Genomic DNA, 18,691 nt, shown 5'->3' on the forward strand with positions numbered 1-18,691 from the left:
GTGCAACTGCTACCTCCTCAAGTTTTCAAACAGGCCTCTCCCAGACTGCCGTCTATTTGTGCTTTTCCTCTTGTTTGGCTTTGGCAAATCCTGGCAAGCGTGTGGGTAGCGCCTGGGCCTTGACCAGTTCTGCAAGCCAGCCGAGGCCTTGTCTCCCGGGGCCTGGTCTGCAGCTATGGTCACATGGGGACGTGGGAGCACGCGTCTCCCTGCCGTCGCCAGGCCTCCATTGAGCTCATTCGAAGCCTGCTGACAGGGCTGCCCCAGGAGCGGTGAATCCAGTCACCTTCTTCCTGTGCATCAAAACCTTCAGGGTGCCCCACTGCCTCCGGGACAGCACCCCAGCTCCTCAGGCGGGCTTGAGGGCTCTGAGACGTGCTGAGTCTGCTCTGCCCCCTACCTCCCTCTCCCAGCTCCGTCCCTTCGCTCACCCTGTTCCTCCTCTGTGGCTGGCTCGGGGCCCGTCCTGCCCTCTCCCTGGCCAGCAGCGCTCACCCGTCCCTCCTCTTGTCCCCACGTGGCACTACAGCTCTGAGCTCCTGTCGCGATCACAGCCTCCGTCACACGTGGTGCAGTGAGTGGCACACCGACCCATCTCTCCTACTAACTAGACTACCTAAGTAGGGCTTCCCTGGTGGCTCAACAGTAAAGAGTCTGCCTGCAGTGCAGGAGACCCAGGTTCGAGCCCTAGGTCAAGAAGATCCCCTGGAGATGGGAATGGCTGCCCACTCAAGTATTCCTGCCTGGAGAACTCCATGGACAGAGGAGCCTGCTGGGCTACGGTCCATGGGGTCGCAAAGAGTGGACACAACTGAGAGACTGACACCTGCACTTTTCAGACTACCTACTTTCAGCTAGACAGCTCTAACTACCTAGACTTAGCCCAAGGCCAAGGACTCTGTCCGATTCCTTTGTCACAGTCCCAGTGTTAAGCTCAGGGTCTGGCAAATAAGAGGATTTTTAAAATCTGATAGGCATTTACCAAATTCTTCACTATCTGGAAAACATACAGGAGTCCTCAAAACACCCATGCCACCCCCTCACCAAGTGTATCAATCCTGCATCCAAGGACCAAGCTAAGGGGACGCAGTCAGTACGAAGGCCAGGAAGCCACCTTTGGTATCTGGGACTAAAGAATGGGATCTTTTCTCTAAAGTGTCACTTCGTATCAACCAGAAACCACAACTTCTATTTTGTCATGCCTTTGAATGAGGGCATCAGGGAATTAACTGGGTCCCGAAAGGGCAGGCGTTCTGGCCACGTGCACCCGAACGACCTTCGAGAAGAAGCGCATACACACTCGGGTTCGTTTCCCCAGGGGTGGGTGTTTCAGTTCTGCTTCTTTGCCAATAGCTGCAAAACGGGGCTCCCCTCTCTCCCATTCCTGGGCACAGCTCAATGGAATTGGGAGTTTATTTAAAACAAGTGAAAACCACGCAGGTCAACACTAGGGGACACTCTCGCCACAGCTAAAACTGTGGGTCACACTTTTAAGGAGGTGGAGGCCTGGAAATGAAAACTTCTCCCTGGGCGTCCTAAGAGCTGCCTGGACACGAAAAACACTAGGCATCAGCTGAGAGGGAAAGCCACAGTAAGGGCACAGAACAGACGGTATCTGAGTTAGCAAGAAGCCCTCATGTTTTCATAACGCCTCCTGGTGGGGCAGCCCCACACTCGTCTTTTCAGGAGTCTGGACACATAATACAGAGAACTGGAACCTACTAGAAACACCTGGTGCATCTGCTCTCACATCTAAAAAAAAAAATTCACAGATTTGGTTTTGTCTCCTACAAAACTCAAGAGATTCCCTGCCCACCCGCCCCCGCCCTCTTAACTCAATAGGAAGTGATTCAAATGCCACACAAACTGAACGGAAACCCACAGCTTTCAAACACCCTTGCCATAGAATGAAAAAACTCCTTCAAATGACTAATCGTTTTACACCAAAAAAAAAAAACCCACAGCACTTCTCAGCTCTCAGCATATGTGGAAACACGTGGAGAATAGGCGAATGAGTCAACCCGCTCACAGAAACCCAGACGGCGTGTGCCGAGGAGTCGGGCCCGGGGCTGGGCGTGCAGGCAGGCGATGGAGGGCGCGCGGCGGGGCCCCAGGGGATAACAGGCCCCCCGGAACTGAGGCTCCGCGAGCGCCTGGTCTCGCTGGACAGCCCGCCGGGCAGGTCCCGGGCTTACCTTCAGGGTCTTCACGGCCACCGTCAGGCTGTATTTCTTCCACACGCCTTCGTACACCTCCCCGTACTGGCCGCCCCCCAGCTTGTGCTTCATGGTGATGTCCGTGCGCTCCATCTCCCACTTGTCGTAGTTGGGGGACACGCCGTAGACGGTGGGCTTGTTGCGCTTGGGGGCCGGGTAGTGGAGAGTGGTGATGAGCCCGTCGGCCACAGTGGAGTGGTGATGGACCAGCTCGGCCAACGTGTTGAAGCGGCTCTCGGAGGAGACGTAGAGCTGAGGAGACAGGGACAGCCTTCAGCCAGCGAGCAGACAGAGCCCAACGACTCAGGAGGCCGGCTCTGTGTGCTGGGCCTTAACACACAGCAGCCCCTCAGAGCAACCACCCTCCACACAGGACCCCGGGTGGAGAAAATCACTCACGCTGTGTTTCTCTGTGAAATCCTCCACCTGCCTGACTGCCACACGTCTGGTTCTCTGTGACCAGCCTGAGTACACTGGCAGCGTCCGTGAAGTATTCCCTGACTGGCCAACGCAAAGTCACGGCTCAGCATCAGTCTTCTCATCACCTGTCTTACTTCTCTGCACTGTACTCACCTCAGGCTGATGATTCCTGGTCTACCTGCTTGGTTACTGTCTGTCTCCATCTACCAGAATGCCAGTTTCATAAGAATAGAGCCCTTCGGCTATCCGCTTTTATCCTGTGTCCCCAGTGTCCAGAAAAAGATACAAGCACATAACTGATACTCAACAAATGTTGTTGGTTAAATTAGTAAAGATGAGAACTTAGTATTTGCTGATTAGAAAAGAAAATGAATTATAATAATTATGTTTATTACCCTAAACTTATAATGATATAATTGTCTAGAACTAAACTAAACTAATCACTGAACTAAACAGTGATCAGGCTTCCCTGGTGGCTCAGTGGTAAAGAATCCGCCTGCCAATGCAAGAGATGTGGGTTTGACCCCTGGGTTGGGAAGATCCCCTGGAGGAGGAAATGGCAATCCACTCCAGTATTTCTTGCCTGGAGAATCCCATGGACAGAGGAGTCCGGCGGGCTACAGTCCATGGGGCTGCAAAAGAGTTGGACAGGACTTAACAACTGAACAGCAACAACAGTGATTAGAGGTGAAAATCACTAAATAAAACGTAAATCTCCTTCTCATTCCTACTCCCTCGATTTGGGCTGAGCAGGAAGCATCAGAGGCCAAGACTTGCAAATGCCCGTGGCGTGCCCATGTGGGATGTCCTGCCAGCTCTCTCTCAGGACAGATTGGGGGTGTGGAGGGCTACACAGAGTCCACACGGCCCCCTCCAGCACAGGGAAGTAGGAGAAGGGATAGAGACACAAATACACGTCAGTCTGGAATTGAGACTGACGGCCGGTGAGCACCCCCACAGCAAACCCCTCCGTGTGGCGTCCTGGTCTGAACGTGCAGAGGGGAGGAAGGCAGAGGCTGGCAGAGAGCAGCATGAGGACAGGACAGCTCTCTTTCTTCCTTCTTTTTGGTTCAGTGAGGCAGTGAAGGGGTATTTCCTTACCAAAACCAATTCACATTAAAATTCACAGAGAACACTCGGGATCCAGGCATGTAAGTGACTCTGCTGGCTCACTAAGGGCAGCTGACAATCGCTCAAGGTGGAACGGATCTTTAAAATCACAACTAGGTGTTTGTAAGCCTTGGTCAAACTGCAAAGATGTGGGAAGGAGGAATACAGATTTGGGACAGTGGTGATGCCTGAGGCAAGAGGGACAGAAGGAACAGGATCAGTCAGCTACAGCTGTATTAACTCCCTACTTAAGAAAAAAAAAAAAAAAAAAAACAGGAAGAGAAAGCCCAGAACACCTATGACCGGGCCACGGCCTCGGCTGTTGGCAACAGAAGGCTCCGTTACTCTCTGCATGTCTGCAATTGTAGGCAGTAAAAACAGTTTAAAGGAAGGAAATAACAACAAATATAACAAGCTGACCCCAGCTATAGCTCTCAAGAGGTAAACTGGAGTCCTTAATAAGAGATCTTTCTTTGCTTGGGAAGATGACAAATTTTTAAAAATCAGGCAAGCCAGTGGCAAACTGTGGCTTCAGTTCAGTCGCTCAGTCATGTCCGACTCTTTGCAACTCCATGGACTGCAGCATGCCAGGCGTCCCTGTCCATCACCAACTCCTGGAGTTTACTCAAACTCATGTCCATGGAATCAGTGATGCACCCAACCATCTCATCCTCTGTCGTCCCCTTCTCCTCTTGCCCTCAAGCTTTCCCAGCATCAGGGTCTTTTCAAATGAGTCAGTTCTTTGCATCAGGTGGCCAAAGTATTGGAGTTTCAGCTTTAGCATAAGTCCTTCCAATGAATATTCAGGAATGATTCTGGCTTAGAGGTTTATAATCTGTAATCTTTTTGTAGCAATTCTACTAAAATAAAATTCTAACCCCAATAACTGTGCAGAACGATCCTGCAGCCCTGGGGAGCTTGTCCCCCAGGAAGAGGGCGCCTCTGGGTGGGAGGATCAGTCAGGGTGAGGAGGCCCCACCTTCACACCTCAGAGTGCCGAGGACCAAGCCATGAGTGAACCGCTCTCGGGAGAGGCCATGGGCCACCCGCAGGTCCCCTGAACGAGGTGGGGTCGGGGCGGGCAGAGGAGGGCACTGCTGAGCCTGCCCTCAGCTTAATGTCTGCACACTGACGACACGGCACCCCAGTCAGTGTTAAGTCACCAGTGCACCTGCCATTCAAGAAGATGATGGAGTGGGGGATGCGGGGAGAGCTCCTAATCCCTGTCCTTCTCTGGAAAAGTCTGACTGCACTACTACAGGCTGCAGACCACCCCCAGCTCCCCAAGTCCTTTCTCTCCGGCTGCTCAGCTGGTGGGCACTTTTCCTACCAAGGAGTGACGACAGGAGGGAAAAGCCATTCCAAGGAGGCACCCCCCTGGGACCAGAGTGACCCTCCCAGCCTGGAAATCTGTGCATAGCACAGGCAGAAGGAAAGCCTGTTCTGCCTGCTGGGCTCCCAGGGCAGGTCGCCTGGGAGCGAGGCTCATTACCCATTTCTCCCTGTCAGCTTGAAAGCGGTGCTCCCCAACCCGAGGATCAAGTTCACTCAGTTGCACAGAATGCTAATGGCTCCCCTAAGCCCTAGTTTATGCAGAATTTGTTCTTGGTCTCAGCTGATTCCCTCTCAGGCTCCTTTGTTAAAAGATTTCAGAATGATGGGAGGTTTCACTGACTGGGCAAACTTTATCCTTCTCAATAATTAAATTTACAGACCCTGAGACTCAGTTCATCTTTCAACATAAAATTTACATCCTGACATTTATTAAATATTGACACTGCTCTCCCTTCAACGTACGGCACAGCCATCTTCTAAGAGTCAAGTCTGGGGGCCTCCTTCTGATTAGGGCTGGTCTGTGAGCGGCATGTTGCTTAGTGAACTGGGGGAATCTTCATCAGGAATTCATGGCATGTGCACAGGAGAAAGTGAAATGAGCATTATGAATGGCATGTCACCATGCTATGCGCCCAGTTACGTAAACACTCTGGGTGCTCAGCCAGGGCTGCACGTCTTCCTAATCACACGGGGACCCGAGAGATGGGGCCTGTCAGAGACACTCACCAGGAACAGCTCTCCTCCTGACAGCCAGGCTCACGGGCTCATCGGGCTTGAGCAACCTATGGCTGCCTTAGACCTTGGCGTCCCACCTCGGACGTGTTATTTACAGGCTGTGAGGCTAGGAAGTGACACCTGCCCAGCAACTCCCAAGCGCCTCAAACAGCAACAGGAAGGCAGTCCTTACTAATAATTCCCCCTGGTCTCCTGGACTAGGGAAGGTCAGCTTGGTTCAGCAGGCTTCTCACCAGGTGCCTGCACCTGCTGAGCCAGTGTCAGGGCGGGCAGGTCTTAAAGACACAAGAGGGGATACAGCTGGTGCCCCATCATGCCACCTCTGCTAAAGCCCAGATTCTGCTCCTGCCAACTCCGAATCTGTGACTTCAGCAGCCCACAAAAATAAACGCCAACTGGGCGGCTCGTTGAAGAAAAGAAGGAAAGACTCTTACCGAGGGCTGTGAGGAACTGTGGGGCTTGGCAGTGGCGTCCCCCCAAGTAAGAAAGATAGAGACACAAATAACCAAACAACGGGAGAATGACGGAGGTGGGTGGTGGAGGAGGAACAGCGGCCTTTAATTCCGCTTTAATTCTGTTGGCAAAGGGTTCCAGACTTTAAGAAAGCATCAAGAACAAAAACCAAATTCCAGGGTATCTGGAGATTGTTAAGCCTCACAGGACACCCAGGAAATAGCAATGGCTGTTTGGTATGGCCCTTCCAAGAGGCTAGCCTGAAACTCCTGGAGTCCTGGGCTCTGGGCCCCCAGGCTGACTGACCAGCCACAAGGGCTGCTGAAACCAGAGCCAAGAGGGTGGAGGCAGAAAGAAATCCTTTGGGGCCTGAGAGAAGAATCTTCTAAAAATTCAGTTGTTTTCTAAAGATTAGCTAATTTGAAAATAAGAATTAAACTTATTCAACCCTGGCCTATTCTCCCACCAAACTTTAAATTTTCCCCTTCAAAATCCAAAAAGGATTGCATCAAAGCTCTGCTATGCGAGCAGCGTTTTTCAGTGCCGAGCCACGTTGTCCCACGCGCCGCTGTAATACCTCCCCCTCCCTCTGACTCTGAGGCTGTTCCACTCATTCCAGGAATACGACCCCACCCAACGGAGTCCCCTTGAGTGTGACCTGATGACCCCATGGGCTGAGAAGTCTCCAGGTGCTGGGACAGCTGAACGGAGAGTCTTTGCAGAGGAGGGGAGGGGAGTCAAGAAACCTAGGACACGCTCATGAGCTGCCCAGCAGTGGACACTGCCTGGTCAGCTCCCCATGGACTACCTGGAAAAAGGAACCCACCTGGCACACATCAGCTTCCAGACAGGGAGCCGGGCTTCCTCGTTAGATGACTCTCAAATGCTGCAGATTATGTATCCACGCAGGCCTTGCTCTCTCTCCCGCTTTAACAATATTTCAGACCAACCCCCAGCTAATGAGTTGTCAAACTAGATCATGCCTGCCCTGCATCTGTTCCAAGGATGCTGATTAAACAACTCCAGGGAAAAGAAACCATTATCCTGTTCAGTACAGACCTCGCCTGATTACTGCGGTGCAGCATGGCTCGCCCTCGGTAAACAGCACAGATGGGAAGCAAGCTGTCAGCTCCAGGAAATCACCTCCCCGCCATGGGTGGTGCACTCTGTTCTAATTCACTGAAAAGGCTCCCCTGCGGCCTGAAGGCACGGTTGCAAAGGGTCCAGCACCCTGGAATGTACCCGCGGAGTGGAAGGACCTGGCTCCACAGCTGGGCTGAGAACAATGGCCGGCAAAGCATGCTGATGAGGCTGCACCCTGGTCGCCCGCCAACAGCAGACTATGCTGTTTGTCGTACAGACTCCGGTGCTGGTGTAAAGACATGGGCAGTGACGGAAAGGATCAGAAAAACATCAGATGAGAACACTGAAAAAAGACACGTACTGTGCGTCTATACGGTACAAATGAATGTGTGAGAATAGCCGTGAAGATGCTAGCAAGATTAAGAAAAGGGGACTAGGAACTTCCCTGGTTGGTCCAATGGTTAAGACTCTGCCTTCCAATGCAGGGGGCATGGGTTTGATCCCTGGTCAGGGAACTAAGATCCCTGCTTGCTGCCGAGGTTTGGCCAAAAAAAAAAAAGGACTAGCCCCACCAGATATTAAAATATAAAGTCGTACAATTAAAAAGTCTGGTATTGGTATATGTACAGACAGACCAATGAAAGAGAATATACCTAAATACAAATGTAAATTTGGTATACTTCAAATCTATAAGAAAAGATGAATTTAGGAAGCACAGGTATAGTAAATATAATGAGGTATCATCTTTACCAGTCAGTGATAGAGAGGTTTTTGCAAGTCTGAGAACATACTGCTGAGGAGGGGAAAGGGAACACGCTCTCACAACACTGCTGGTGAGAAAATGCATCTGCACAATTCCTAAAGAAAGTAATCTGGCACCATCTATACAAGTTTTAGATACGAATAACCTTCAATCAGTTCTAGTAACTTATCTTGCATAACTTGGACCGTACACAAAGAAGTATGTGCAGTGTAATTTCAAAATGCTGGTCATGACCCACCAGTGGGGTCTACGGAATAAATTTAGTGGATTATGTCCAGAATGTTTTAAAATGGAACAGAACAGAATGGTATACAAAATATCAGAGTGCATTACATACAGTAAGACTAATGAGTAGGGTTTCCTGAACCTTCTGTTACTAGTGTGTATATGGGATGGTGGTGTAAAGCTTTTTTTTTTTTTACAGGGAGCTGAGATTTTTTTTTTTAAAGGCTTGAAATCCACCTCATAACGGCATTATAATAGCAGAAGACTGGAAACGGCCTAAAAATTGGCCAACAGGGAACTGCTTAAAAAAATGACGGTTCGTCCATACTATGTAGTCATTAAGAAGAATGAGGCAGCTCTGAATGTGCTGCTATAAAACAATCTCCAAAATATATTATTAGATTGAGAAAGCAAGATGCGGAACAGTGTATATTATGGATCACTTGTGTTTCTTAAAAAGTATAAACAAGTATACGCATGGGAACTATGGGAGAAACTGGTCACAGTGGTTGCCTCTGGGCAGGGGAACTGAATTAGGGGACAGAATTATGTTTCACGGCAATTGATTTTCTTTTTTTTTTTGTTTTTAAACCATATGCATGCATTACACGTTATTAAAAAATACATACACCATCTGGACCCATGCCAACAATCCACCTATCTACACCCTCAACGACAGCGTGAAGCAGACAGTGGAATCTGAGCCTGGTTTCATCGATGACTCACTATGTGATCTTCAACAAAGAAATTTTATCCCTCTAAACCTTCACTGGGGGTTTCCCTGATAGCTCAGCTGGTAAAGAATCTGCCTGTAATACAGGAGACCCCAGTTCGATTCCTGGGTCAGGAAGATCAGCTAGAGAAGGGATAGGTTACCCACTCCAGTATTCTTGGGCTTCCCTTGTGGCTCAGCTGATAAAGAATCTGCCTGCAATGCGGAAGACCTGCGTTCAATCCCTGGATTGGGAAGCTCCCCTGGAGAAGGGAAAGGCTACCCATGCCAGTATTCTGGCCTGGAGAATTCCAAGGACTGTCTAGTCCCTGGGGTCGCAAAGAGTCAGACACAACTAAGTGACTTTCACTTTCAAACCTTCATTTCCTTAATGCAAAAATGCAGATAAAAGCACTATCTGTCCTGAGGACTAAAGTGAGGTTTAAAAGAATAGTAGGAACTCAGTAAACGTTAATTTCTCCTTTCCCTTCATGGACTCTTAATGACTGTTTATAGGAAGATCAAGAAACCATATATATCAACTCCTTTACAAAACTATAGCTCAGGTTTGGAAATATATAGGTATAATGTGATCCCATGTTTATTTTAAAAGATCTTTTATTTTGTTTATTTTTTGGTACCTAGACAGGGACTTGAACCCTCCCGTGTTTATTTTAAAATATTACACATACATGTGATTTTATCGACAGGAAGAAGGTCACGTACCACACTTGTTTTGGAGAGGTACTATTAAGGTGATCTTTCACTTTAAAAATAATCATCTATTGTGTGAATTCTCACTAAGGATAAATTACTATAACAAGAGATTTTCTAAAAAGGGAGAGTCTTAATGTAAGAAGTATGCCCACAACCCAACAGACAGTCCACCTGTCTTATGAAACTGCTGACCACACCACTCCAGGAGGACAATGAAAGAACATCACGCTGCAGACCTCTAACTGCATACGACTGCTCCTCCACAGAGGGTCTTTGACCAGGTTAGTGGGATGATACCTGCTGTTTCAAACATCTGCTTGCTTTGCTGCAAGAACTTAGCAGCCCAGCGGCAGGTTCTCTGGTCCCCGCCCCGGCCCACTGCTATCCCTGCCTAGGGCCACCTACCTTGCCATCAGAAGCAGTGTTGATGCGGTAGTGGTACACCCTTCCTTCGTATCTCAGTGAGATGGACCTCTGCCCAGGACTACTCTCGCTCTCCCGAACCAAGAAGCTGCCGTTGATCCCGCTGCTCAGAAGGTACTCGGCGGCGTTGCGGGACACAGGCCCGTGGTACCAGGAGTGCTTCTCCAGGCTGTTGACTGGTGTGATGTAGTTGCTTGGGACCCAGCCTTGGCCATTTTTGGTTTGGGCTTCACACCACTCCCCATTGTGATTGTAGCCTAAGACCCGGAGCTTTTCACCTTAGAAGAAAAACACCCGAACTGGACACGTCAGTTTTAAAAGCTAACACGTTCGTTTTCATTCACTCTTCTGTGATTACTAAAAAAAAAAAAATCTCCAAATTCCTAAATATCTACTTCATTTTAACAGGTCCATATAAATATATGCATTTAGAACTGTATGAGTATACAGTTTCCTGTTTACAGTGAATATGTAGATAAATACATAGCTACAGTTTTTATAAATCTATTATTCAAGTGACCTAGTTTCTAACATAAGCAAGCTTTTTGTAGAAAAATACTTTTTCTTTAAAAAAAAAAAAAAAGGGTTTTCAGTGTTTGGTCCAAATGTTTTTTTCAATACAAAATAGAGAAAGCTCTATTTTGCTAAGAACTATACAAGAACTTTTCTCCTGAAGGAAAAGTGACTCTCATAAAGATGCTCTTAGTTTTTCTGGCTCTCTTTGCACTTCAAACAGCTCTTTCAGCAAGCAAAGGTGTGGCCAGTCAAACCACATTTCCCCTGATCTCTGTCTCCTGCAACCACCAGCAGCTGCCCACAGCTCCTTTACCTTTAGTTATGCTTAAAGTGTTATCCCCACTGGCCACAAAGTCATACAGTGCAACAAAAAGGTTGGGGTCATTTTCACTGGGACCAGCAAGAAGGTTTTCCTTAGAGTTCCAACGAGCTGCTTCGCTCAGACCTTGGGGCTCGAAGTCAGATGCTACTGGCCTCTGAAGGGCTTCTGGAAGAGAAAGAGAAGAAACAGGGAAAAAAGTTTCATTATCAGGAGCAAAGTCTGTGTTTCCAACGTAATACATTCCTGGTTTACTTTTACTTCTTAACATCCGTACATACTACTTACTAATAAAAAGGGGGGTTAAAAAATGGGACTCTTCCATTCCCAAATCTTGTGAAAAATCCTAAGCATTTACATTCCTGAGAGGTAACTACTTACTGCTGCCAAACGGTTTAAACGTTAAGTTCTTTAACTCAAAATGAATTATATGAGAAAGAGACGGTCCATCCTCACACCTCTTTGCCATTGCTAATTTATGTTATAATACGGAGCAAAAGCCTCCTGCTTTAAAACGTTTTCAAATGTACGAATGTTAACATACATACATAATTTAAAAATCAAATAGCGTGGAAGGGCTTATAATGAAGGACAAACATTTTCCATCCCACTCTTCCGTTACCCAGAGGTAACAGCTGCCTTATTTTGGTGATCCCCTCCATCTCTCTAAACACAAGCTGTCCTGTCATTACAACTGCCCCTCCCTCTCCCACACCAGGCTCTACTACTTACCTTTCTACTTTCAGTAACAGACTTCCACTTTAATTTCCTGTTCTCCCTGCTAGAGTCGGTCTCTCTCAGTGATTTACCTCACAAGATAAGGATGTTAACACCCTACCCTTCCTTCCACCTACCCCCACTTCCCCACATACACACTCCAGGTAGGCCTTCTTTTCATTTTCTTTTACTTTGTGTAAAAGTTCTGTTCTTCTATTTTGTCAACAGTCTTCCATTTTTCTCTATGCTGCTGCTGAGTCACTTCAGTCGTGACCGACTCTGTGTGACCCCAGAGACGGCAGCCCACCAGGGGTTCTCCAGGCAAGAACACTGGAGTGGGTTGCCATTTCCTTCTCCAATGCATGAAAGTGAACAGTGAAAGGGAAGTCGCTCAGTCGTGTCCAACTCTTAGAGACCCCATGGACTGCAGCCCACCAGGCTCCTCCGTCCATGGGATTTTCCAGGCAAGAGGACTGGAGTGGGGTGCCATCGCCTAGGTATATTCTAAAAGTTGAAAACCAATCAACATCTTTTATGTTAGGAAAGTGTGATTATTACCCAGTAAGGGGTTAAACACAGTATTTTTTCCTGAAGTTTCTTCTATTTTTTTTTTTTTCTCGAACTACATTCAAACTCTCCACAGGTTATTTCAAGGCAGCAAATCTACTCCAAGTAGATCTTTACAGTTGTAGAATATTATGGGGTGAAATCTGATACTCATTTAAGGACACTACAGTAAGAAATCAAACTTTTAAAAAGCAGGAAAGTGGGAAATTCTAACTTTATGCCAAAAGCAAGAAAACAAAATTGTTTCAGTTTTTCCTTTTTATGGATTTGGAGGACCCAAACATGTCTTCTTGGGGAATGACACCCATCTCCAGGGTGGGCATGATTTTCCAGTAGTCACTTCAAAGGACACACTAGAGGCACCTACAGTATCTGAGAAACTAGGCTAACCTTCCACAAACATGACTGGAGAACTTTCAGAAACAAACACTCTTTAAACAATCTCTTTGAAATAAACCAACAGAACATAAATAAGAAGCCCTTTCTATCCTAGTTTTTGTACTACTGACCACAGTGAGTCTTCAGGAATTGTTTTTCTAAAGAGTAAGTCCCAAATTACATCACCACCGCGCTTGGTATTTCATCCTGTGAATCATGAGGGCAAAGAGAATTTCAAGGAAGAGGGTCTTGTGACACTACCATTTCCTAGAATGTGCAAAAGGCTTAGTGAGATGTGTTAGGCTCTGTTCTCTGAGTACTTACAATATAGACAGCTCTAAAAGCATATCTAGTGCCATTGTGATCAGAGGCTGACCAATCAACCAAAAAAGCTGGTTAAAGCAGGGCATTCTTGAAAATTAAAACATGAGATCCCCTAGCCCTGCCTGAATGTACACTGATTTGCTAGTCTTGACAATAGGGCTGAGGACTGTCCTGAGGGTGGGTGTGTGATTAGAGCTGGATGCTGTCTTACCATCCTACCCACGATGCCTCATCTCAGTTCCAGCTCTACATTCCTGCAGGTGGAGGAAGAGGGTGGGCTACTCGCTATAAAATCCCAGTACAATCCCTTCCAACTGTTCACAGTTGTGTCACTCACACCTAGTCCTGAAACAATTTTTTTAAAAGACACCTGCATTTATAGTCTCTCTAAAACACTGACCTAAATTTTCATAGACAAATCTCTTCACATTTGGATTTCACTGGTTTCATATGAACCGAGTAATAAAACAAGTATATCTGAAAAAAAGGGACGTGGGAAGAAATACAAGTGGCTCTGGGTGTGCTTGTGACTCAGGGGGTGGGAGCAGAATGTGACACAGGAGTGGCTGCTTGACTCTGTGGGCACCAGAGAGGCGTGTGTTATGAAGGGAGCCAGGCTGCTCCACGCTGCAGTGAGTCAGTTAAGTGAAAGTAAGTCAAAAGAGCGTCTATGGTCGTTATATTAAGCAGACTTATTAGGCAAAGGATCCTTAACATAAAAGAACTCTTGCAAATCAAAAGGGAAAAGATAAACCCTCCTCCATGGAAAAATGGAGAAGGAAAACGGCAACCCATTCCAGTATTCTTGCCTGGAGAATTCCATGGACAGAGGAGCCTGGTGAGCCGCAGTCCATGGGGTTACAAAGAGTTGGAAATGACTGAGCGACTAACATACACACTCCCACTATGGAAAAACAGACCAAAACTATGAATAAGCAATGCACAGAAAATTTAAATTACTACTAAACAAGAAAAGCATGTTAACCTTTCTTGTAACCAAAGAAAGGCCAATTCTCTGTCATGTTGGGCAGGGACATTTTCTGGATGAAATGGGCCTTCTCATACAATGCTAGTAGGTGATGTAGACACTGCTGGAACATTTTAGGAGAAAAACTGGAAACATGAACTGAACTGAGTCTTTGAAGAATTCCATCACCTTAGATATACCTCGAGGAATTTGTCCCAGGAGACCCAAACAATGATATGGATATGCTCAGTCACTCAGCTGTGTTGACTCTTTGAGACCCCACTGACTGTAGCCCGTAAGGCACCTCTGTCCATGGAATTTTCCAGGCAAAAATACTGGACTGGGTTGCCATTTCCTTCTCCAATGATTTGTATGCACTGATTTTTAAAATAACAGCACCAAAAAGGAAAAGCACAAAATATTTATCCATTCAAGATAGGTTAGTTTGTGGTCCATCCATAAAATAGAATATAGTCATAATGTCATTCAAAATATTTTTGGAAAAACATATCTAATAACTTGGAAACATACTATAACAATCATAATTTTATAAAAATTGAAAAAAGTCCAGAAGGAACTACACCAAAATGTGAACAGTAGTTAATGCATGGTAGTTGTCAACAGTACCATTAACAGTAGTTTAACACAGGGTGGTGGGATTACAAACATTTTAAATTTTCTTTTTTCTTTTCTATATCCTGGCATACTTCTCATCATGAATGCGAATTGTTTCCATAACCAGAGAACAATTACAAGAATAGAAAAATGGTCATAAAGAAGCCCGCTGACGCTTATATAATTGATCATCTAACATGAAACATCTATATATAATCTTATATATATATATAACATCTTATATAATTGATCATCTAACATGAAAAAGTACACAGGAAGAGGATGGACTCTTCTCTCTCTGTCCTGAAAAAGTCCATGTGCGTTTCCCTGCAGGATCCCAACCTCGTGGGCGTGAGCACACGACTCTGGCAGACCAGGGCTACACAGGAAATTAAACCAGAGTCATGAATACAGAAATGCTTTTCTTCTCAAAGACCATCTGACCTCTTCTATCAAACATTCTGCAGCATCTGGATTTGATCAAAGTTACATAATCGGGGGAAGTGGCCTGGAAAACACCTGGAATGGGCAGAACACAGACACCGGCCCGGGGGTGACTATCGATTTAAAGTGTGGATTATTAAAGGGGGACTGTCCCTCACATGGAGACAGATGCTGAGAACTTCATGTGAGGGGATGAGGCCTGTCAGGAAGGAAAGGGCCTCCCACTGCTTTTTGATTCAACAGGACGTCAGGAAATCCAAGGCAGCCTCGCGATTTTCCTCTCCAGTTCTTGCTCCATTCCACAAATTAATGGCCAAAGCCCAAAGGGAAGTATTGCTCATGCATGCCTCTGGATAGAGACGCTGAAGTGCAGCCACAGTCCAACACCAAAACCTTCCAGTCAATTCCCAATCCAGGCTGATGTCAAAATTGACTCACGATGTATAAATGCCAAGTTCCTTGCTTCATTTCATAGTGAACGATGCTCGTCAACCTTAAAAATGATCACAGCTTACAAGGCCCAAGTTGCAGAATGTACTTAAATCTTTCTTGCCTAATACATGAACTTCCTGCCAGTCCCCGGATGGACCCTCAAAGGAGCTCAAAGGACTCATTAAAAAAACGATGACCAAAATAGCTCCTGTCTTCTGTTCTGCCAATGGATAAAGAAATCCTTGCATCTATTCTTCTTAAAAATGTTAGTTTAACATTTTTTGCGGCATTCTGAGTCATAGCTTTAAAATATTTAAGATTTTTATCTTCAAGAACGCCTCTTACCTCATTGGAAATCCTTTTGTTATTACCATATCCTTCATGAAAAGGTTTCCACTCACCCACAAAACTCAGGAAAAGTCATTAATTAGCCAGCTGAATACCAAGAATGGTGCTATCTAAATGTGCTCCAAAGTTACGGCTCCAACTGTGACAACAAACTGAAAAGTCTGTAAGAACGATGCCACAGAGTTCACTGGATCTGTGAGTGATTAACTTATTTGGATGGCGTTCGAAGAAAAGAGCTTGGGTCTTTAAAGTATAATTTAAAGATCATTTTATACAAAAATAATCCTTTCTTAAAAGTTGTGAGTCACTGATCAAAAATGTTTACAAAAGATTCTCCCATATGGCATGTCTGGTCTAGACTCTCAGGGGCTGCTGCTAAAGCTGCCACTGCCAAGGAGGAGGGGAACAGGCTACTTTAGTCCCAAAGCGGGAGGGGATAGGAGCTGGGGGGGGGGGGGAGGGGCAGAGGGGAGGGGATACGAGTGAGGAGGGGGTGAAGGGGAGGGAAAGGGAGGCTTCACCTCCAGGAAAAACATCCCAGGGAAGCTTCCCACCTTCTTCTTGGTGATCGTGCAAGCTCACGGTTCCTGCTAGAGTCAGATAGCCGGGCTATGTGGCAGTCATTTCTGTTCACCTCATGGATGGGGGGGGGGGGCCGGGGGGGACGGGGGAGGGAGGAGGACGGGGCATGTCGCACGTGATAAACACCCCCTTTACTTTTGCTCACATTCCATTATTTAAACCCTGGTCGCTTTAGTCTTATTTCCTTTGTGGGCCCTTCATTATGATCCTCCAGTTCAAGGAATCTCTGTAATTTAAAAATCTATAAAACAGATCCTTCAAAAAAGAGGGACGGCTTCGTGTTTTATTTCACATTCAGTTCCAACCGATGAGATCATGCTCAGACTATTCTCAAGTCAGTTTATAACAGTCTGATACAACTTTTTATAATATGAGCTTAGAGGAAAAGGATGATTTCCCACAATCTGAACTCGATGAAAGTCATTTTATCTACATTCTACATGGTCCTTTATTTTGTAATTTACACCCTCACCCAGAGCAGTTAAACCTAAAAAAACAAGTTAGGCTGAATACAGCCTTGGCATTAACTTCACGCTCTGAACACAATGTTCCCAGCGCCCCCAAAACACTGTGTCAGCTGCTGGGGAGCAAGGGTAGGGCAACGAGGTGAGGATGCAAGGAACACAGCCTCTACTTCTTGAAGGAGAAACACCCATTCAGAAAATGTACACACCCTCAAAGCAAAAAGTCTAACAGAAGACAAGCGCTGTCCTGTGCATTAATTTTTAAGGACACAGACATGGACTCCCAGGAGTTGTGAAGGGGGGAGACAGGGTTAGGAAGAAGTAGACTCTGAACGAGACCGTGCCCAGCAAGAGAAGCCTGATTAACACAGGGACCCAAGGGCAGCCTGACACATCAAGCCTACTCAGGGAGGGGGCTTCATCTCTGCTGTGCTGTGGGCCCTGTGGTGATGCAGACTATTCTGACTTTACTCCTCAGAACAAAGTCTGCAAACACATCAAATACATATGGAGCACCGCAGAGAACAACTGTACTGAAACAGTCCTCAAAGTATCTTTTGAAAGAAATCTGTAATACGGTGTTTCTCTACTATGCATTAAATATACGCTCCTTTATTAACACATTAAATTGCAAGCTCAAGTAGTAGCTGTCATTTCAAAGTAGTGATGAGTTTAGGTAATAATCACAATTGTTATGTAATATGAAAGTATCTGAGTTCTACTGCTGGCAAAGTCACAAGCACTGCTAATATTACTGTGGTTATATACATTTATAAAAAAAAGATAAAATACTAATTTTCAGTTAGCACTTAGTGAAATAAAGTCTTAAATATTTTTCCATCCAAGGACATGGAGCCTCTGAATGTCACCCCAGACCCCAAGGGCCTTGCAGGTCCACGTCTACACCACCGACGTAGCTCAGCAGAACCCCAGCAACCCGACAGACACAGGCCTAGAAAGGGGGCCGCTGTGAGTTCGTGTGAAGTCCAGATTATGCAAGTTTCTTTTGTCTTAAGTAAAAAGAACTAATAATTTTCTTTCCATTACTTCCCATCTAGGGGTGTTATAGGCAATAAATTGGATGGGCTTCCAGAGAAATCCCCTTTAAAAATTAAAAAAAGTTTTTTAACAAGTTATTTAAATTGGCCCAAGGTGTAACTATTGCTGAGAACCTTTTTATATTGTGATACTCCTAGGCAGTCAATTTTAGAAAACAGAATTCTCCATCCTAACCTCTGTCCCGATAGGCAGTTCAGATACTAACTCTTCTGAAGATACAGTCCCCTGTCCCCCTTCGCTCAACCAGAAAGCAAAACCAAAGGAATTTCGTGTCACTTTTTAAGACTCTACTGTCAATGAAGTCTACGACGACTAAAAACGGAGTACAAGGACCGACAAAAGAAGACTACTACCTTCACACCATTCTGAGCCCAACATTCACACCCCTCTCCCTCTCAACCCGGTAAGCGCAAACCCACAGCCTGGCCACTTTTCCTCCCAAATCTCTCAGCAAACCTGTATTTTCCACACCCTAGACTGGTTCCCAACTTTGATCTGACCCCTCGTTCCACCTCCGCACTGCCACCAGAGCGGTCTTCCTGAAAAAATGCAGATCTGACCCAAGTCGCTCTTCTGTTAAAATCCACCAAGATGGCTGCCGGCCGAGAAGCCGAAGAGAAAGCTTGGGAGGCGGCTCTCCCTGTGGGCCTCGGTCACGTTTACTGGCGCGGTCAGCTGAGGCGATGTGAGGAACAGGGCTATCCTGTGCCTCACGGGGAAGCTGGCAGTTGGCTGACAATGTAGGAGACACTGTTCCCCCAGACACC

General features: G+C 46.4%; 1 protein-coding gene across 2 annotated transcripts in view; it reads right to left on the reverse strand.

The window, feature by feature from the left end:
* ABL1 (ABL proto-oncogene 1, non-receptor tyrosine kinase) overlaps positions 1-18,691 on the reverse strand; it is a 142,252-nt gene that overhangs the window by 22,168 nt on the left and 101,393 nt on the right. For both annotated transcript variants that reach the window (XM_086323453.1, XM_086323454.1), the window contains exons 2-4: positions 11,022-11,195; positions 10,175-10,470; positions 2,196-2,468 (exon numbers count right to left, since the gene is read on the reverse strand). In XM_086323453.1, the coding sequence (XP_086179579.1) occupies positions 2,196-2,468; positions 10,175-10,470; positions 11,022-11,195 (743 nt within the window). The remainder of the gene's footprint in view (positions 1-2,195; positions 2,469-10,174; positions 10,471-11,021; positions 11,196-18,691) is intronic.

Source organism: Bos grunniens, chromosome 11 (assembly GCF_055505025.1).
Source record: "Bos grunniens cultivar Pamir isolate PY7600 chromosome 11, Bosgru_T2T1.0, whole genome shotgun sequence".
NCBI lineage: Eukaryota > Metazoa > Chordata > Mammalia > Artiodactyla > Bovidae > Bos > Bos grunniens.